The 21,139-nt window shown below is 32.3% G+C and overlaps 3 protein-coding genes across 4 annotated transcripts; 2 read left to right on the top strand and 1 right to left on the bottom strand.

Annotated features, from left to right (window-relative positions):
* The first annotated feature begins 1,255 nt into the window (after window positions 1-1,255).
* On the top strand, window positions 1,256-6,653 carry LOC146951006 (uncharacterized). The gene is made up of 5 exons (XM_085746975.1): window positions 1,256-2,284; window positions 3,441-3,585; window positions 3,715-3,910; window positions 5,911-5,930; window positions 6,299-6,653. Exons 2-5 carry the CDS (start codon window positions 3,470-3,472, stop codon window positions 6,327-6,329), a joined length of 363 nt encoding a protein of 120 aa, XP_085603101.1. The 5' UTR covers window positions 1,256-2,284; window positions 3,441-3,469; the 3' UTR covers window positions 6,330-6,653.
* Window positions 6,654-7,729: 1,076 nt separating this feature from the next.
* LOC146951005 (RNA-binding (RRM/RBD/RNP motifs) family protein) lies at window positions 7,730-12,977 on the top strand. Its single transcript, XM_085746974.1, has 7 exons — window positions 7,730-8,439; window positions 10,592-10,665; window positions 10,738-10,868; window positions 11,103-11,199; window positions 11,931-12,092; window positions 12,175-12,269; window positions 12,557-12,977. The coding sequence occupies exons 1-7, from the start codon at window positions 7,785-7,787 to the stop codon at window positions 12,651-12,653; spliced, it is 1,311 nt and encodes a 436-aa protein (XP_085603100.1). The 5' UTR covers window positions 7,730-7,784; the 3' UTR covers window positions 12,654-12,977.
* An 838-nt stretch (window positions 12,978-13,815) lies between these two features.
* LOC146951004 (aldehyde dehydrogenase family 3 member F1-like) lies at window positions 13,816-18,345 on the bottom strand. 2 transcript variants are annotated; one of them, XM_085746972.1, is made up of 10 exons: window positions 18,123-18,345; window positions 17,946-18,014; window positions 17,697-17,793; window positions 17,381-17,614; window positions 17,152-17,276; window positions 16,565-16,669; window positions 16,296-16,468; window positions 15,042-15,132; window positions 14,760-14,909; window positions 13,816-14,244 (listed from the first exon to the last, which is right to left on the bottom strand). In XM_085746972.1, exons 1-10 carry the CDS (start codon window positions 18,321-18,323, stop codon window positions 13,978-13,980), a joined length of 1,512 nt encoding a protein of 503 aa, XP_085603098.1. In that variant the 5' UTR covers window positions 18,324-18,345; the 3' UTR covers window positions 13,816-13,977. The 2 variants fall into 2 exon arrangements, with proteins under 2 accessions (XP_085603098.1, XP_085603099.1); XM_085746973.1 differs by having other exon boundaries at window positions 17,381-17,587.
* Window positions 18,346-21,139: the final 2,794 nt, after the last annotated feature.

Raw genomic sequence — 21,139 nt, 5'->3', positions numbered from 1 at the left:
GAACACTTGATGACATGATTTCTCTTAAAAATTAGGCTTAATTACACCACAGGTCCTTTAAGTTTGACGTTTGTAACAGATAGGTCTTTTAAGTTTGTTTGACGTTTGTAACAGATAGGTCCTTTAAGTTTGACAATTAATTTAAACCCTAATCAAGTTCATTCGAAAATTGATACTATCTTTTGTGATTTTGATTCGAGTTTTGTTAAACCCTAAAAGATTAGTGTTCAAGGAATGCAAAAGATAATCACCCAAAAGGAATACAAAGTTAAACAAACTTAAAGGACCCCATCTGTTACAAACTTCAAACTTAAAGGACCTGTGGTGTAATTAAGCCAAAAAATTATTAGGATTCATACTAAACTTTAGAATTGGATAAAATTGAGATAGCCTTGAGGGCCAAAGTGGAAATTATCATTTTAATACACAATTTTGGGTAATTCTTACACATGAAGCAATCAAAAGAAGCTCAAACTAAAACAAGTACTAATAACAATTACAAATCCAAATCAAATGCCAATTTACCAAAAACAAACAATTCCAATACAAAAGGCAATGAATAAAATTCTACCTCTCTTACTCTCCCAAATCAATGTTCATCCTCAAACACCAAAAAATGAACAAACTTGCAAAAACCCAATTAAATGTCCAATTTCCCTAAAACAACAAATTGAAAAATTGTAAAGAACTTGACTGATGAGGAAAGACAAATGAATTTGAAAAGCATAATTGAATTTGAGTCCTCAATCGAGCAAGCAAACAATGCCATCATCCAAAACAGTCACCAGTCACCACCTCCCTCAGTTTTTCACTTTGGCCCTAAAGACTAACCTTAACATCGTCCAATTCTAAATTTTATTATGAACCTTGATAATTTTGAGGAAGAAGACAACAATGTAAGAAAAAAATCACCACATGTTAAAATCAACGATCAATTCAGCTTTTTTTTAATGAAGAAGATAGGTAAATGGACTAACTTGTAGAAGGTGGAAACATAAAGGATCATATCAAATAGAAAAAAATAAATGATCAAAGTATTTTTTTTTCGACTGGAAGTGATCAAAATAAATGTTTAGTAAAAATATGAAGGACGAAAAAAATATTTTAATCAATTTAATTTCTTCACGTCGGCCAACTAATTTCATCGAACAAGATTCTCAAACATAAGCCAATAATTCGATTCATCTAAATTCCATTCACTCCTTAGATTCTCCATCCAACCATCGAAGGTCCCACTAGAATATGCAAAACACAATGAGCACTACGAGACAATTTCACTTTTTTAATAAAAATTATATTAATTTTGGGTGAATTTGAAAATTAAATTTTACTTAACAGATTTGGAGGGTGCGGCTGTCCGGAGACAACAGTTCATTTTCTTCTCTGATGCGACATCTTTGACAGCTTGTGGTACTTTATTTATCAGTGGGTTGATATTTCTTTCATATCTTCCGAGTCGGTTAGTGATTATCTTCATCATTTTGATCATTTGGTGGGTTTGCCGTGATTTACTCATTCTTTTCTCAAAGTGATCTGACATGCTTGTGTTTGGGTTGTTTGGAAGGAAAGAAACAACAATATTTTTAAGAGTAAAGCTGAGGATTTGGTCCAATTATTAGACACCGTTAAGTTTATGTCTTTTTTATGGTTAAAAGCTAAGATGTTCATTTCTGCTTTCAATTATAATGATTGGTGACGACACCTTTTATTATGTATGGGTGTTAGGCTGTAACTTTCTTCTTGTTCATTTTTTCGTTGTGTTTTTTATAGTAAAAGACTCATAACTTTGTATTCCTTTTGGGTGATTATCTTTTGCATGTCTTGTGCGATTCCATTTTGGTTTCTTCAAAAAATAAAAATTTTGTGATTTTATTTTAGGGTGTAACAAGAATTAGATAAGGTGTAACTAGAAAAATTCATTTTAAAAAACTAAAGTCAAAATCAAATTTAAGAGAACAAAAATTAAAAATATTTGTAAAAAAATATATGTAACCCTTCAAAATTCTCAAATAGTTTAAGAATCTATAATAAAATAACCAAACATTTTTTTTATTTAAAATAAAAAAAAGTTGTATATTTGTAGTGTGTTTCTGTAACAAAATAAAAAAAAAAAAAGACTGATATTGGTTCAACTGAAGGCGCATTGGCACTCCGCTTTGTTCCCGAAACCCAGCAGCTCACCGCCAACTGTAGAGAATTTTGGGATTTGACAGTTTTTTGAGATCAAATACTGTTACGTTTCACCCAATTCACTATTCTCGCAAACCCTAACTCTCAATCGCAGGTTGGTTCCTTTCTTTAAATCGCACTTCTCTGTGTAATAATCATAAGAGGATTGATTTTGCAGACAATAGGAATAGCCAAATAGCTGCAATAGTTTCTTTAATTTATTTGGGCCATTAGGATTCAACTAGCATATAACATGGATATATGGAACATCTGATTTGAAGCGTTTTGGTTGGTATACCGTATACATATTGAATATATACTAGAAAAAATTGTCTATATGTTCAAATTTTGTCGACATTATATTGTTTGGTCTGCTTATTTTTCTCCAACTTCTTATTTATTCCTTACCATGAAGCACAGATACGGACACGACACAGACACTGACATGCCGACACAGTGCTTCATAGATTCCTTAGTTTGTACTCTGGAGTGGTCAACATTATGATGTGTTTATTCCTGTTTGTTAACCACAGTGCAGTGTTTCTTTGTAACACTGATATAAAGAGAACTCCAAAATTAACTCCCAATTTTGGTCTGACCATTTTTTTTGTACAAATTTGCCCTTAATAACAGAGTTGTTTTCCAATTTTAAAAGGGGAATCAAAAACATACACCGTAATAACATAGATCTTATGAAACAGAAAAGCGAATTAAATTTAAATGAACAATACAATAATACACAATAACATATATATACAACAAAGCGCAAGCAGACAGTTACATTAGTGTTTTTCTTTCGCTAGGAGTTATATGCAGGAAGTCCAGGGTTCAATCTTTGCTACTAACATTTTCCCCCTCCAACAACAACAACAACCTAGTCTTATCTCACTAAGTGGGGTCGGGTACATGGATCAAATTACACAATAATGTTCTATCATAAACCATATTAAGATTCAACTGATTAATCTCTAGATCTTTCTTTACTTAGTATTTCTCTGCCTTTATTAATCTCTATCTGACTATCCTCCATCTAAGCCTAGTTTGCACCATCTTTTCTACTATATGTGCTACACCAACTCTTTCTCTAATGATGTCATTTCTAATCACATCTCATACAGTCTTACCACACATCCAACGCAACATCTTATTTTTCGCTACATATATTTTTCCCCTTCCCCTAACAAAGTAACTACTAATATTTGACTAAGAAAAATTATGAATTCAACATTTGCCTTTCAGTAAAAGTCATTGAATTACCTTTCTGTTTACAGGAACAGATCATCAAATTAGACAGAATATAATGGCTGGACATTCTGGGTCAGGTTCATCCGAGAAGAAATCAAGCAATGGACTGAATGAGTTGCTGACTTTTAATGCTGAGAATATGCAAAGCAACATGAAAATCATCTATTACAGGTTTGGTTTCACTGCACCTTCTTAATACTATGTTTACTTGAATATATACATATAGTTGAAAGCGTTATATGTGTGACTGTTCAATGTTGTCTATGGATCACAATTGAATTTTCTCTGTTTCTTTTATAGCCGAACATTCTTATCTATAATTGGCGGAGTTGTTGCTGGTATTTTGGGATTTACAGGCTTGAAAGGATTTGTCTTCTACGCACTTCTCATGGCATTTACTTCACTTGGGCTCATAGTCAAAGCAAAATTTTCAATCCACACATACTTTGATTCCTGGAACCGTGTGCTAATTGATGGCTTTCTCGGTGGTCTAATGGTAGGTTGTTTATGTTTACTTCATCTTTATTTTGTCATAATTTGTGTTTTAGAAACTTTACGTTTCATGAATGAAGAAATCAGTTTGGATAAGATAGGTAGACTAGAGTAAACACACATACAAATAGGAAACTAGATATTATCCACAGAAAATAAAATTTAGAATGTCAGGGAAAGCAACAAAAGACACATCAACAGTTTAGGGTTAGCCAAACTAGAGCTTATTAACTAATAGAATCCCCTGGAACAACATGAATGAGGTCACTGTATATTCTTTATGCCATAAAGGATGCAGTGGCGAAGATTTGTCTAGAAAATTGTTTCAGCACAAAGACTCAAACTCACAAGACATGTCAACGAGATCTCTCCTTGTCAATATTTTTTAATAGAAAAATGTGATGAACACTTAGAGAGACTATGAAAAGGCATGTGTACCTTAGATGTTTTTCGTTTGAATGAGCATTATGCTCCAGCAAAAGATTCCACGAGATAGTTTGCAAAGTTCATTACCATAATATTTCCTGATACTCTAGTCAAAAGTTTGAACTTATGAAGGAAAATGCTTCAACTGTTGAGAGGATACATGTTGTAGTCACCAGACACACTAAATGGCCTACCCCAAATGTAATTAGCTGCTTGCCATTGTGAAAATAAACGTGCTGTATTTTCTAATTCTAGGGTACATGCAACATACAAGTGAAACCAACTGTTATTGACCTTATTTATATGTAAAATTTACCTTTAGTTATTAATCATACTAAGTACCACTATGTCGAAGCCTGTGAATCTACTAGTAACCTTTGAAATCATCGGTGACCTTCTCTGGCAGAAATTTTTCTCTGTTTGGACTCAGAAAATGGTTAACAAAGTCAAAAAACGACTTACAAATAAGTATACTAAAATAACCAAGAGTCGAAATCATTTTTTCCAGGTTACATGGCAAATGAACAGGGTCAAGCAAAGATAGAAGAAAATCCAATTGAAAATATTCTCTATCTTTTAAATTCCTAGAGAAATTAAAGTTCCTACAATTAACATCTAGTACTATGAAAATTTAAGATGAGATCATAAGAGACTGATACTGGGAGAAAGACAAAATAATCAAGGTTTCGCCTCCATGAATATTAAATTCCTTGTGCACCCTAACCTAAGATTTACCTAGAACCCAAGTGTCTAACCTGATAATTATTACTTACCTAGATTCCCACGCTTAGTCACCTAGCTAAACCATACTTGTTAACCCATTTATTCAGCAATTATATATGACTTTCATGCAATTGTGTGTGATCTCTTTCAAAACATGTATTTCTGTGGTCTCTATCTTAGCAAGTGTACAATGTGATCACTTTTGCTATTACTACTTTCATGCAATTGTGTGTGATCTCTTTCAAAACATGTATTTCTGTGGTCTCTATCTTAGCAAGTGTACAATGTGATCACTTTTGCTATTACTGGCTGAAAAGAGATTTTCTAATGTTCTTAAAGGCAATGTAATGCTTTGTTTCATTGTGATGATTTGTGTGTATTTCATGAGTCAGATATTGTACATTGTAAAATACATAGCTTTCCCCCCTTTTAGGAAATAAAAAGAAAGAATCAACTTGCTATTCATATTATTGGCATCCCTTATATGGACTTCTGATGTTTGTTTGAGCGGTACGTGTTTGATGACAATATTTTTCCCGTTCTCTCCCAGTCAGTAAATTAGGGCCTTTCTCTGCAAATTAAGGGAAAAGAGAGATAGAAAAGGGGAGGTTTATCCGGTCCATAATTATTTTAATATATTGGATAAGGCCTTTATATCATATTGAAATTTTAAAGTTTATAAAAAAAGACTTGCTGTAATTGCCTTGCTGATCTTATCTGGCAAGTTAAACATTATATTTAGATCATAATAATGTATATGTGGGGGGTTTGTATCCTCTTTTGCTCCCTATACATTTTATGCTTGAATGTACATTTGTTCAACATTCTAACTTTCCTTTTTTTGATCCCATGCAGTCGTTCGTGCTGTTTTGGACGTATCCTTCTCTTTGTCAATAATACTTGGAGTATTTTAATTTTAATTAAATATTATCAAATATGTTAAAAATGGAGTTAGTTTTTTCATAATTGTATCAAAAGGTAATTCATAAATATGAAAAGAAATTTGGGTTGGTGAGGATTTGGGTAAAGATAAATTCATGTTTTATTAACAATTTTGAAATGTTATGAATACACCGGTGGAACTTTCAGATTTTCTTGAGCAGCCATTCCCATGCTCATTCAACTTAACAATAGTTACTCCAGAGCATCCTACTAAAACACAACCTAAAACAACCGGTATTCCTGCATATCTATCTTCTGCTTAAATTCTTGTTATTATGCTTGCATCCTTGACAAAATACAGATTTGCATATGACATTGCTCATATATTTTGACCGCTGGGATGTGCAAATGTTTTTAGAGAAGACAGTTTTTTCTCCATTGCGGCTATTCAAAATGAAGTTACAACTTACACCCTTCACTTATGAGATAGTTTTCATTATGTTCCCGATTTTAAACAATGTAAACTTTACTTTCATTATCTTATATGTTCATGTGTAATTTAATATAGTGGGAAGCACTCAATGTCGAGGGCTTGTTGTGGCTGTTGAATTGTTCTCTAGAATATTTTTCATGAAGTTTACTTTGTGATATAGATTGCAATTTGGCCAATTCCGTATGAAACAATATCAATGACTCAGGATAGAAGTTTTGGTTGACATTCTCATGTTTAAGCTTGAAATTGAATTTGCTTGCTTCGAATGGTTGTAATTAATAGTTTGGTGTTTTTTAACAGGTTTAGAAGTGGTGTTTTTTATTTAAGAAACTAAAAAAGGAATCAAGAAATTAATTTTTCAATGAAAAGATAAACGTTTAAATTTTTAAAACATTAAATACACAATTTTTAAGAAAATATTTTTATCTTTAGCTTCTTAACCTGTGGATGAAGGATACATACAAGGACTCACATACAAGTTAACATTTTCCTTTCTTTTTTTTAAAAAAAGTTAGCATTTTCCTTATTTAAATGGACTACGCTTGTTTTTACGAACACACGAAATGACACTACATGAGATGTAGGTTTTAAGCTCCATACAACCATGATTCTGTTAAATATGTAATTAATCATTTTTTATTTCTTTAAGCTAGATACACACCATATTCTTGTGATCTCTAAAGAAACTTATTGTTGCGATTCTTGTGTCGTACTAGATAGCAATGCCCTATTTTTTTCGTCAGGTAGTCTCATAGCAAAAAATTTACCTTTAAATGAATAACTGGGGTGTCAAGGGTTCGAACTTCGACATCCACATATATTATACAATAAACCGTATGATCTAATGAAAACTTAAATATACCTTTACTAATCCCATGCCACTTCATTAATCCAATTTCCTCTATTTTATTTAGTATTTGAACTTTACATTTCAAATTTTCCTTTCCCATCACTCTCTCTTCCTCAATTTTCTCACCACTCTCTATTTTATTTTATTTTATTTTCTCATCACTTCAAAAGAAAGGGACAAATATTTGTATCAGGCACTTAAAAACACAAGAAAAATATTTGTGATTGATAAATAAAAAAATACGTAAGACAAATATTTGTTACAAATACATAAAGTTAAATAGTTGTTATTGATAAATATAAAAAAAAAAAAAAAACTTAATATGATACATTTGGATAATATATTTGTTACCGATAAATATAACAAAACACATAACAAATAATTATTTCTTAAAAAAAAAAAAATTATAATCATCATCATACTTAAACCCAGTTCACAGCAGCGTTGGCACTCCGTTTTCTTCCCGAAACCCAGGTCACCGCCAACTGTAGTCTGCTGTTAACAATGGCAACAACGTATCACCAACCAGCATCCCTCGAAGAAGTTCGAACCCTATGGATAGGCGATTTACAATACTGGGTAGACGAAAACTATCTCACACACTGCTTCTCCCACACCGGCGAAGTCATCTCCATCAAAATCATCCGCAACAAAATCACCGGTCAACCCGAAGGTTATGGTTTCATCGAATTCGTCTCCCACTCTGCCGCCGAACGCGTTCTTCAAACCTACAACGGCACTCAAATGCCTGGTACCGAACAAACCTTCCGTTTAAACTGGGCTTCCTTTGGTATCGGTGAACGCCGCCCTGATGCGGGTCCCGATCATTCGATATTTGTGGGTGATTTGGCTCCGGATGTTACGGATTATTTACTACAAGAGACTTTTAGGACTCATTATGGGAGTGTTCGTGGTGCGAAGGTTGTGACTGATCCGAATACTGGGAGGAGTAAGGGGTATGGGTTTGTTAAATTTAGCGATGAGAGTGAGAGGAATCGGGCTATGTCGGAGATGAATGGTGTTTATTGTTCTACTAGACCTATGAGGATTAGTGCTGCTACCCCCAAGAAAACTACCGGGTATCAGCAAAATCCTTATGCTGCTGCTGTTGGTGCTGTTGCTGTTGCTCCTGTTGTTGCTGCTGCTCCTGTTCCTAAAGGTATAACAAAGCCCTACACTTTTTTATAATTAGGATATGTTTGGATAAGTAGTTTAATTAAGTGCTTATAGTAGCATAAGTGTTTACACTGTTGGTGTTTATTTATAAATTATTGGGCAAACCGCTATCTTGGTTTCTGGAAGTGTAACTTGCTGTAACATTGGTCATTGAATGTATCGAAATTGCAAACACATTCACAAGTGTCTCTTTTATAAGTCATTTTTATAAGTAATTTTGGTTCTCAGAATATGTTGTTAGTAGTCAACAGAATCTGTTATTAGGTAGTCAATTTAGTCCCCAAAATTAATAACAAAAGAGACTACGATGTGTTTGCAATTCGATGCATTTAGGGGTTATAGTTTCAGCACCTCACACATTCAAGGACCAAAATGGTTGATTTGCCACAAGGTAATCTAGATAACCTATAAATTGTTTTCATATAAGTTATAAATTGTTTTTGTAACTTATCCTAGATAACTTCTGGAAATAAAGTGAAATTGGCTCATGGACATGTCATAACCTGATTCCGTAAGCTCTTTCAAGCAGACTTGGAAGGGTTTATGTTCTTAGGCAAGTTCAAATAAATCAATTCAAACAACCTTTTTTGGGCAGTAAGTTTAATTAAGTGCTTATAGTATAATTGTTTATCATGTTAGTAGTGCTTATGTATAAGTTATTGGGCAAACCACTATTTAGTTTTGTGGAAGTGTAATTCATTGTCACATTGGTCTCCCTGAATGTATCGAAATTGCAAACACACACGTCTCTTTTATAAGTCATTTTGGTTCTCGAATCTGTTCTTAGGTAGTCTATTAGAGCTTATCTATTGAAGTAAACAACTTATGACACTTTTCACAAGCTTTTCTCAGCTTAATTTCATAAATTCTCCAAGATAGCTTATGAAAACAACTTATAGCATATACAAACAACAATTTAACTTTATTTTATATGTTCCTATATTAAGCTTATATATAAGCACTTATCATGATAAACGCTTGTTCTATATGCTGCAAACAAGCTGCTTATCCAAATAGGGATAGTCGCCAATTACGTTTTTCGTTTGTCAATTTAGTCCATAAAATTACTAACAGAAGAGACAATGGGGATGTTTTTGCGATTTCGATACATTTAGGGATTAGTGTCAGCGCCTCACACATTCAAGGACCAAAATGGTTGTTTTGCTGTAAGTTATTCTATAGAAAAAGATGAAATAAAGTCAAATTGTTTCGTATAAATTATAAGTTATTTTTATATGCTATCTTGGATAACTTATGGAAATAAAATGAAATTGGCTTATGGACATGTCATAAACTGTTTTCGTAAGCTCTTTCAAACAAACTCACAAGGGTTTACTTTATACTAGTAGATAGGTTCAAATAAATTAATCCAAATAGCCCTAATTTTCAATGCAATGTGTTTTTCAGCTTTACCTTGTGAGTTATGACCATAACATTCAACAACGCTCTATTTCATATGTAGTTTTAATTCTCTATCTTTAGTGATTGAGTGTAAGAAAATTGTACATGACCGGCGTCACTATATAGTTTGTACTTGTGAATGGGTTTCTGGTTAAAGACTTACATTGTTATCTATAAGCCTGTTTGATTGAAAATTTGCCGTGTTGATGATTGATGGAATGGTACTAATTGTTGTTGTTGAGACTGTTCAAAATATGATAGAATCAGAATGGTATGTAAAGGAATTTATATTCTATCACATTCCGTCCCGTTTCTCTATTTTTCTTGTACCTATATGGGTTTAAGATGGAACTTACTTGTTTATTAATCTCCTTACAATTACATTCACTTCTCGAACTTTGGAAAGAAAGCTTTTCAACTTTTCCTTTGTATAGGCATGGTATGTTCTTATTCATAAAAAAACTATTCCATTCTATTTTTTCTTATTTCACTTGATATCCAACTTTAGCCTTGAGGTTCTAAAATTTGCATGCCTTCTTTTTACCCTACCAAGGTTATGCAATCCTTTAAATTTCAAATATTGTTAGTCATATAGATATGTATTTCATGATGTGACTAGAACCTTCCTAGGACAAAGTCTTGCATTTGAAGTTGAAACTTTGATCTTTTTGGTGTTCTGATATTTTGATTTAGTACAACTTAGGAAAGATACTTATCTATGATTTCCTTGGCAGCAATATATCCAGTGCCGGCATACACCGCCCCAGTGAATATAGTTCCACCAGAATACGATGTAAACAATACGACTGTAAGTCCTGTAGCCGTAACATTTTTGAAATTTTCATTTCCTATGGTGCTCTTACATACTTTTGCAATGCAGATTTATGTTGGTAATTTGGATCTTAATGTCTCAGAGGAGGAGCTGAAGCAAAACTTTTTGCAATTTGGAGAGATTGTGTCTGTCAAAGTTCATCCCGGCAAAGCATGTGGTTTTGTTCAATTTGGGGCTAGGTCTTCTTTTCCTCTCTAATCTCTTTTTAAGCATTGAAGTGTTTTTGTGATTTTTTTTTAAAATTGTAACTAAAAAGTAATGATAAGATTTTGATATGTTGCCTCTCAAAGGAAATAAGTTTCACGTGGCCCTAATTTACCATGCATCTTGAGTATTTTTACGATCTTTATATTTTTTCCTTAATTCTATTATGTGAATGTTCATTTAATCTTTCTCATATCTGATGTCTGTAGAGCATCTGCTGAAGAAGCCATTCAGAAGATGCAGGGAAAGATATTAGGTCAACAAATGATCCGAGTTTCTTGGGGTAGGCCCCAAACAGCTAGACAGGTATTTTTTCTTTAGAAATGGTTCATTTCTTTACAAAGTACTTAAGCTATAGCCTTGTGCATTTGTGTTTATCAATCATTTCAATTTCAGATATTCTTTCAATGTAGAATCATAGATTACAAATCGTCCATATTTGTTTAGGTTTTTAACATAGGACCCATACATGGGGTTCTATTCTAGTATAATTTTTATTGCCCTTTTTATGTATTGTTATGCTTTTATGTAGAAGTTTGTTTGTTAGGACATGTGTGGAAAATATTCTAGATTCTAGTTCTACTGAGCAATCTTGAAATTGTGAAGGTTTGGCAACTTGTGAATGGCCAATGTGGGACATTGAGAGACCCTTACATGGGTCAATACTTAATGGTTAAAGACTAAAACAGGAAATGATATCCCAGGAGTCATATGTATAGATATGGTTGTTGAAGGTTCAGTAAAAAAGTTAGACTGTAACAATAGATATGTATTGATATGGAGGACGTCAATTAGTGTTTATTGATAATTCGAATTTAGGCTTGGTCTTCTTGATTCTTGATGTATAATTTGCTAATATTAGCAACGACCCCTTGTGATAACTACAAACTTCCATCATAACAAACTTTATCTAAATATTAAAAATACTTGAGATTATATGTCAGTGAGTTTTGATATCTCTGATTAGTTCTATAAGTGTCTCATCATGTTTGAAGTGTTATATTTGCACTAATAAATTTGGTTCTAAATGGTTCTAGGACGTACCTGGAGGATGGGGACAACAGGTGGATCAAAGTCAATGGAGTGCATACTATGGGTATGGACAGCCGGGTTATGAAGCTTATGCATATGGGGCTGCTCAGGATCCTTCAATGTATGCATATGCTGGATATGCTGGCTATGCACAATACCCGCAACAGGTAAGTTATATAATTTTAAATTTACATATTGCATTGGTTCATATTGAAGGGAATGACTTTATCTGACTACTTATGTTCGTAGGTTGAAGGTGCTCAAGACGTATCAGCTATGTCTGTGCCTACCTTGGAACAAAGGGAAGAGTTGTATGATCCTCTGGCAATGCCCGATGTTGATAAGTAATTTCCCTCCTTTCTTTTTATAACATGGGAGATAAACAACTGAACACGAGATATTGACGGATCCGGATTGTATGCAGTCTTGCAGTCGGTCCATTTCTGACCATCCGACGGCCCAGATTTAAATCTCATATTTAGATTTAATAAAACGAATACAATCTGCTTTAAATATAGACCATCCGATCTAAATCGGACGGCAAAAAAGGGCCGACTGCATGATTGCATGTAATCTGGATCCCATATTGACTTCATGTGCATTTCTGACATGTCCTTGATTGCTTTGCCAGGTTAAATGCTGCATATCTCTCAGTCCACGGAAATGCCATTTTAGGGCGGTCCCTCTGGCACAAAACCCATTCCTCATCCTTGCAGCAGCAAGCTTAGGATCTATTTGTATTTGTACTTCCTGGTTTTATGTTTCAATATATTATGCAACTGCAAATGCAACATAACTTAAGTTGCCTTAGGTTTAAATTCCTATTGTTTGATCCCCAAATCCCAGTGGCTTTTTCATGTGGCCGTTAGCCGGTGTAAAGATATGACAAGTAGCATATCAGTAGACAATAGTCTTTAGTTAGATTGATCCTTTGATTTTGACAATTTAGATAACGTGTCTATTGTTTGGCATAGGAACTTTAACCTCATTTATGAGCTGATAAGTGTTGATTTAAATGGTTCAACTGATAATTAACTCATTGTGGGGTTTTATATGTTTGTGTGGCTAGTTAGTTTCTTTTTGAGATCTCATTATTATGTTGTTGTGTCCAATTCTTGTTTGATATCCCATTTATGTGTAATGGCATGGGTTGGCAGGATTGCTTTCGAGATTGATAAATAACCCCACAAATCAACTTTTCAGCATATTTTATCTTCACTCATTTGCTTCTTCGTAAACTTCTAAGGAAATCATTTCTCAGAACTTTCAACAATCTTTAACTGAACATCTCATTCCTATATTGTCTTTGCATTTCTCTCATTTCAATGTGTATTCATGTTATTCACATGTTCTTATCCTTACACCTCTTTATGTCTTTCTCATTCCTATGTGATCATGGGTCTCCATTGAAAATATGACAAATAACTTTATTTTGCGGCTTATACATTAATGGACACTCATTCATGGCCTTCACCAATAAGCGAACGACACACTACCCTTATCATTTAAGAATTGACCCTTCTTCGTCGTTACTTCCAACCAAATCAACTTATTATTTTCTGGAGAATGCTAACAAGTACGTTTTAGGCATTGTTTAAGAAGACAAAAGAGGTAAATTTTTATGGAAAATTGTGTAATCATTATATTTTTAATTGTTTAAGTTGCAAAAAAGCTAAATTCCTTTATTACTTCTTTAACCAATGTTTTAAGGACACTCATTAATTAACAAGACTTTTTTTTCTTTCTCTCTTTTAAAATTTACTTTTGAACTTTATGTGTCATTGTCTTCCTGAAATTGTATAAATAAGGTGATAGAAGTAAAAAAGGTATCCTTCATACAAACCTTGCCTTACCCATATGCCTTATAACAAAGCAAAAACAAGACATGCATTATCAAAGGAAAACAAATACACTCGAATCTTTTTATTTATTATAAAAGCACACATTAGAATCTTGGATAGCATAAATATCATAAGCCTAGAAATAAAGAATAACAATAATCAGCTATCCTTATTGGATGATAGTTGTAAAAATAGGAAAAGTAGTTGAAAATCATTTACAAGCCTCATATAATGAACGTTTTGAACTCTTCAAGCCGAGTAAAACAAGAAGTATTCCAATGTAGTTTAAATTGTAAGCTTCTTCAAGTAGTTGGAACTTGTTAAGATTCCATGGAGGAAACCTGAACCAAAAATCAGTGTAGTAACTTCTCCTAGCCACAGCTTTATGGTGACTGAATGCATCAAATGAGAACTTCCCATGATACTTGCCAAATCCACATTCACCAACTCCTCCAAATGGGATGGTATCCGCTATATACTGCAAAAAAAAAAAAAAAAAAATTATCTTTCATATGCCAATTGGTGTTCTTGATAAAATTAACGGTTGAAACAAGTGATAAATATTTAATGACGAAAAAATATATTTTTAGTTAATATTTACTTTTCACAATAAGATAGTGAGGGTAAAAATGAGAAAAAACAATACAATATAAATTATAAGTTCAAATACTACTTAAATAGTCTTAAAAAAAACTTGGATCCTATACAATCGACTTACGATGCAGTCGATTGAAGACCGTTAAAAGAAAGAAAAATCATCTTTCTTAATCTAACCGTATATAAATAGTCGGCTACATCATAAAACAGGTTATAGATGATTCAATTTAGAAAAAAATGTTATAAGCTCGTGAAAAAATGTTGTAAGCTTGAGAGAGAAGTTAAGTGGAAGTTTGGCAGCTTGCAAAACAAAACCTTACTGGTTTCATAGTAGTGAAAATATGTTAGGTTTTTAATTAATGAAGATAATGTAAGTCACTATCAGCAAATAAATACCTGTAGAATTGCATCATTAAATACAATGCTCCCGGATGATGTTTCAGATACCAATCTTCTCTGCAGTGTTTTGTTCTTTGTGAAAGCATAAATTGCTAGAGGTTTAGGCTTTGAGTTTATGAACTCAATACCGTCTTCAATCTTCTCCACCTGCAAATAAACAATTGAAACTAAACTTGGTTAACATTTGGCTAATGAATCACTTGCCTTGACACTTTTGAAGAATACTGATTAAAAAGGACTAAAATAAGGAAGAAAAAAAAAATATTGTACTTATCTTACAGTGATAATGGGAAGCACGGGACCAAAGATTTCTTCTGTCATGATTGCTGATTCAAGTGGGGGATCCAGTAATATTGTTGGTTCCATAAATCTACATAAGATTTCAGTGCAAAAAATACTTTTGATCATAAAGATAATCATGTAAGGAAAAATTGGTCTCTTTTAGGTTCATTTGGCTTTTGAAAACATTTTTTTTAGGTTTTTATATTTCTCAATTTTTTTTTTTGTACATAGATCTCGGGGAAAATTGTACATTTTACAAGGATTTCGAGTTTTAAGTTGTTTTTTCTTTTTCTTTGGATGCATGTTCTCTTACTTTACCATAGTTAATGCTATCATTCCTAAAATACCTTTGAATAAATTTAAATTTTACTTTTCAAAAACTCTATAATGTTTATGGAACAAGTTCTCAGGAGGGATGTTTTGGAGAATACAATTATTTTTTCTGTTACTTTGAGAAAATTAAATAAAGTTAACTACTTTTTTTTAAAGGGTGTAAGTTAGTTTTGATTGCTTATATATGAAACGGGAGGGAATAATGAACAATTGTAATAGAAAGAAGAAAGAAGGCGAGCTATAGAAATAAGGTATTAAAAAAAAAAGGAAAATGTTTTCACATTTTCAAATATTATTCAAGAAAATATTTAGAAAAATATCAAATCTATATCATTTTATGTTTATTATTTGAAGTCAAGGTGAAAACATGAAATATGGAAACTAAACCATCCTAAAATTCTTAAGAGGAAAAAAATCTTGTTCTATAATGTAAAACAAGTGAATTTAGTTATTAAAATTCTTAATATTTTTTGAAGAAAAAATTCTTAATATTTAAAATTTCTCATTTAGTCATTCTTGGATAAGTCAATTCGAGGCACAATTGGTTGGACACAAACCCAAATAAAAATATTTGGTCACACACACAAAATCAAGAAAAAATTAAAGGAAAATAAAATTACAAGATATCAATTGATATGATTAAATACTTTTTATTTAGTTTTATTAATTTCATGTGAGTGTGTCCAAATAATATTTATTTGGGAATGTGTCCATGAAAGACTTTTCAGGTTAATTCAATCATTTAAATTGTGTGATAGAATCTAATGAGAATAAAGTTTTATAAATTCAATGATATTTTTTAAAATTCAGTTAATTTTAAAAATCAATTCTAATTTTTAGAGATTAAATGATGATCCGTGAATTTAAAACTTCGTCGAACATTCAAGCAACTAAGAAAAGAGAGTATTAATTGCATACAAGTCATCATCGTGCATAGAACCACCAAAAACCACCGATTCTTTGACATTAGGTTCACTGAGGAGACTCTTGATTCTATTGGAATGTTGTTTATTAACAATCCTTGCAATGCTGTTGGATTTTTTTGGGTTGTCTCCAAACATTTTTTTAATCCCTTCCTTCATTAACTCCACCTAAAGAGAATAAAACAAAGGAGTAATGCTTCAAGATTAATAGTGTAATTGCAGCATAATAAAAAACTTTTAAAAAAATTATTTCCTGCTTTTTACCAATGTGGAACTGAAGCTCTTTTCTACAAGGACATAATCAATTGCTATGCATGCTTGTCCTGCACAAGCCCCATACTTTGCCACCAAAATTCGTTTCACAGCCATCTTATTGTTCAACAGAAATAAAAATCTTGTAAGCAGTTTAAAAAAATAAATAAAATCGGGGAAGAAAAAAATTGTTATTAGTTAAAGTGTTATCACCGATCATTTTGCGAATGTCCTAGAAAAGATTTAAACTCTTTCATTTGAGATTATAAGTTCAAACTCCTAACATATAGTCATTGTGGACTCCTTAGTTTATATTAATAAAACTTTTTTTAGGTAAACCAAAATGATAATGGTCATCGGAAATTCACAGACTAGTGAATGAGTTGGGATTCAATCAACGGTTACGGTGTGCAACCTAACAATTCGGTATTTTTATGACTTGTGTCCTATATTAATAAAACTTAATGGAACGAAAAATAACTCTTTTTTTTTTTTTCTTCTTGTCCTTCATTAATTTGCTACTTTTGTTTTGTCCATTCCACATTGCCTTTCTACAATAGAAGGTACATTCCATGTGAGAAGATTAAATGAACATGTACCTCTCTGTCCCAAGAAGTTGAAAGTGAATCAACCAGTGCTGGACATTTTCCCCCTAACTCCAGAGTTATAGGAGTGAGATGCTCCACTGCTGCAGACATAACAATCCTCCCCACTCGTGCACTTCCTAATATATTGGATCATTACAAGTTTAATTAATTAATTTTTTTTATCAAAAGTTAAGAAAATTGAAATGAAAAGCAAGAAGGTAAAAGAAATAGTAAGGTTGACCAGTGAAAAATATCTTGTCCCATTTTTTATGTAGGAGTTGCTCTCCAATTTCTGGTCCACCTTCAATGATCTTAATGCCATTATTGTCCAAATAATTTGGTAGAACAGTGGCTAGAAGAGAAGAAGAAGTAGGGGCCAACTCTGAAGGTTTTAGGACTGCAACATTTCCAGCAGCTATGGCTCCAATTAATGGCTCCAAGGACACTCCTGTTACAAAAACCAAGAGAAACACAACTTTGAACTTAATTTTTTTTTTATAGATTTAATTTGTATATACTAAAAGTTTATTTTATGTCTGCAGCCATATTTTACTCACCAAATGGAAAATTCCATGATGAGATTATGAGGACTAGACCAAGAGGCTCAGCAACAATTTCTGCACTTGAAAGTAGTGCTATTTGGGGCAGTTTAGCCTGTTAAGTTGAAAATAATAAGGCACGGTTCTTTAATTTCATGTAAAAGTATGGTGCAACTGTTCTTCTTTTCAATAAACTAAATATAATGGAAATAAAAAATATATACTTTTCTCATTTGTTTTGCATGTGTTGTACATATATAAACTAACCTCTTTACCAGCCATCCATTTTTTGAAGGACTTTATTGCCAAATCAATGGATTTCTTTAACGTTCCAACCTGCAAATTATATATATACATATGGATTAATTAAGCAAACCAAATTAAACAGAAATATACATATACATATTACTATTATAAGAGTAGCAAGTAGAATAAGAAACACACCTCATCTCTAAAAGCCTCAACATGATGCTTCCCTAAATCCTTCTTGAGGGCCTTCAAGATTTCTTCCTCATTTTCTTTGACAAAGTTACGCAATCCTTTTAGTTGTGATTCTCTCCATGATGCTTCTTTTGTTTTTCCACTCCCATAATACTTTCTCATGTTCTTTATATCTCTCTCCAAAGCTTCCACTGAGAACTCCATGTCACCAATATTAGAGACTGATGCACCAAACCTCTAAACTACTACTATATATAGACACTCACTTTTAACTGCCTTATATATACTAATACTAATGAAGTACATGATTTTACTATCTTTATTAACGGTCAAATTATTATACTATTTTTACATACAAATGTGAGTAATTAATGGTTATGTTAGTTTTTGGGATCTGACACCTCTTGCTTAAAACTCATTTAATAATCAATCGAACTATCTAAGTGGGGCAAACTATTATACTATTACCTATTACTATAAAAATACTTCTCTTTTAGTCTCCTTCAAAAAAAAAAAAAAAATTCTCTTTTAGTAAAAAAAAAAAAATACTTCTCTTGACTCAAATATTAGGAAATATAGTCTTGGTGCTGAATTTTTTTTCTTGTGTAAAGTAGTCTAATAGCTAGAAATTCATATTTTTAAGATGATTAAACAAATTTAACCCGTATTTTTCTTGTTTAATATCATTATTTTAAAGATACTCTCCACTTAATTCTAGTCAAGTAAAATGCAACAACCTTATACTAGGAAATGTTTTTTAGACGGTTTAGGAAATGTTTTAAGATGATTAAACAATTTTAACCCGTATTTTTCTTGTTTAATATCATTATTTTAAAGATACTCTCCACTTAATTCTAGTCAAGTAAAATGCAACAACCTTATACTAGGAAATGTTTTTTAGACGGTTTAGGAAATGTTTATAATGAACTTATACCGGTTTCCAACCCACCAAAGGTGGGCGACTAATCCGGCTCATGCGTAGAGGCATGCGCACTGGCCAAGTGTTGTTCCCCCTGGGAATCGAACCCGGTATTCCCCTGGTCGTCCTTGGAAGGAGCTCCTTGCCACTGGAGTCCAAGCAACTTGGTTGAGATAACTCATCTTAATATGTGAAATGTGTTAAGACAATCTTCAAACCGACTTACAATAACAAAGTTTTAATCCGGTTGCAATAAATAAATACCCGTCTTAAACTTTTTATTAACAAACGGTCTCATGTAACAATGGTTTATGCCGACTTTTTATAATAACCGGCTTCAAAAGTTTTTAATATACATTAAGTTGTTTTATATGTTATTTTTACCGGAACTGCTTTTATGCAGATAAATAAATAGCAAATAAATATAGTGTTGTTCATTTGTATTGATCTCTTCTTCTTCATTAACATTTCTCTATTGTTCTAATCAAATTGCTCATTGCGAAAAAAAAGTTTCCTATGCACCTTCTTTATTGAGCGTTGCTAAATCAATAGAAAAAACACACGGCAAAAGCATAGCGAAAAAATAATTAACCAATTATAAATTAGAGTGGAGCAGAATTCAAGGGAAGTCTTTGGAAAAGTTGGAAGTCAACAAAAACTGCCAAAGAGAGAGACAATTTGGGATGTATTCGTGAGGCTCAATTTTGCTTGATATATAATTTTTCTTCTTTATTTGCTTCCATTTGTTAACATCAATCACCTTTTCTACAATTCCAAGTTAAAATTCTCTGCTACAAAATGTAAGGATCTTCACATTGTATTAGAAAAAAATACATATTCCAATAAACAACTAAATAAATAAATAATTAGTAAAAAAAACATGCAAATCAGAAAATAAAGTGTGAGAAAACAACTACATATAACACTATGAAATACTTTGAAACAATTTTTAGCTTTGACAATCCATCAAAGACGATGATGTTGTATCATATGACACTTCTGCTATAACTTTGTCCTTGTAATTTGAATATGAAAAATCTATCCAAATTAAACCGTATTTAATTCAATTGCATAAGATGAATTTTTGCTTTCAAAATCAAATCACATAGCTGATCAAAATGACGTGTTGATAAAGTTTTTGATAACCTGTTTCCCTGCATGCGTTAAAGATCTCAACGACTATCTTTAGTCTCTTATTAATATCAACACGTAGACCCATTTCTTCTGTGTTACAACTGTTTGCTAGTAGTTAGTACAAGAATATATTTTTTTCCAAATTCTATTAACAGATGTATAAAAGATATTCAATTGTTCCATAAGTGTATCTCAGTCGGTAACTATCAGAGATATTATCTGTAAGGGCCGGGGTTCGAACTCCGGATTCCCCACTTCTCCACACATAATGTGTGTGAATACAACCACTAGACTACCTAACAAAAAAAAGATATTTAATGAACTGCTCTAAAAAAAGTTTTATTGAATGAACTGATATATTTCAAAGAAAAATATTACCGGAAAATTCAATTGAATTCAAGTAACTAAGTATGAATGAACGAGGAAGCAAAATATGGTCATTATTAGAACTAAACAGTAAGTATTATTTGTGTTGATTAGTTTAAACTTAGGCTAAAGTGTACTTTTAGCCCCCTAACTTTTAAAACCTTGCGATTTTGGCCCCCCAAGAAAAAAAATATCAATTTTGGCCATCTATATTTTCCCCCTTTTGCACTATTCGTCCAAATGTCCAATTTTGACCGGGTCAACGCTGATTTGTCACCTCATTAATCGCGCTGGCAGTCCACATGTGTATATACAGGTTTTTTATTTATTTTAATTGCCACGCGTGTATTAGCTGAATTACAAAAAAAGAAAAAGCGAAAATATAAAAGGCTTGGCACGTGAGAGATTAAGACAGATTTTCAGATTCTAGGGTTAACTTTGGGCTGCGATTTTAACCCCCTAAAATCCCTAAAATCAATCTCTCTTCCTTAACCCATTTTTCTTCCAAATCGAACCTTTAATCTCATTCAAAACGTTACCAAGTTTGCATTTGTTACAAAAGTAGAAATCCAGAAAGGAAGGGCTTCTATTTTCTGCGAAA

This window comes from Medicago sativa, chromosome 2, assembly GCF_051527215.1.
Source record: "Medicago sativa cultivar Bolivia chromosome 2, Bolivia_mono, whole genome shotgun sequence".
Classification (NCBI taxonomy): domain Eukaryota; kingdom Viridiplantae; phylum Streptophyta; class Magnoliopsida; order Fabales; family Fabaceae; genus Medicago; species Medicago sativa.
This window is presented reverse-complemented; position numbering and strand designations above follow the sequence as displayed.

What these genes read in the sequence shown, in the direction of transcription:
- LOC146951006 (XM_085746975.1), top strand. Translation starts at nt 3,470, where the DNA reads ATGGCTGGACATTCTGGGTCAGGTTCATCCGAGAAGAAATCAAGCAAT. An exon ending in ATGAAAATCATCTATTACAG is followed by an intron (nt 3,586 to 3,714) that starts GTTTGGTTTCAC and finishes TTTCTTTTATAG; the next exon opens with CCGAACATTCTTATCTATAA. An exon ending in TCGTTCGTGCTGTTTTGGAC is followed by an intron (nt 5,931 to 6,298) that starts GTATCCTTCTCT and finishes GACAAAATACAG; the next exon opens with ATTTGCATATGACATTGCTC.
- LOC146951005 (XM_085746974.1), top strand. Translation starts at nt 7,785, where the DNA reads ATGGCAACAACGTATCACCAACCAGCATCCCTCGAAGAAGTTCGAACC. An exon ending in GGCCCCAAACAGCTAGACAG is followed by an intron (nt 11,200 to 11,930) that starts GTATTTTTTCTT and finishes AAATGGTTCTAG; the next exon opens with GACGTACCTGGAGGATGGGG. An exon ending in GCAATGCCCGATGTTGATAA is followed by an intron (nt 12,270 to 12,556) that starts GTAATTTCCCTC and finishes TTGCTTTGCCAG; the next exon opens with GTTAAATGCTGCATATCTCT.
- LOC146951004 (XM_085746972.1), bottom strand. Translation starts at nt 18,323, where the DNA reads ATGGAGTTCTCAGTGGAAGCTTTGGAGAGAGATATAAAGAACATGAGA. An exon ending in ATCATGGAATTTTCCATTTG is followed by an intron (nt 17,615 to 17,696) that starts GTGAGTAAAATA and finishes TTAAGTTCAAAG; the next exon opens with TTGTGTTTCTCTTGGTTTTT. An exon ending in GGACAAGATATTTTTCACTG is followed by an intron (nt 17,277 to 17,380) that starts GTCAACCTTACT and finishes CCAATATATTAG; the next exon opens with GAAGTGCACGAGTGGGGAGG.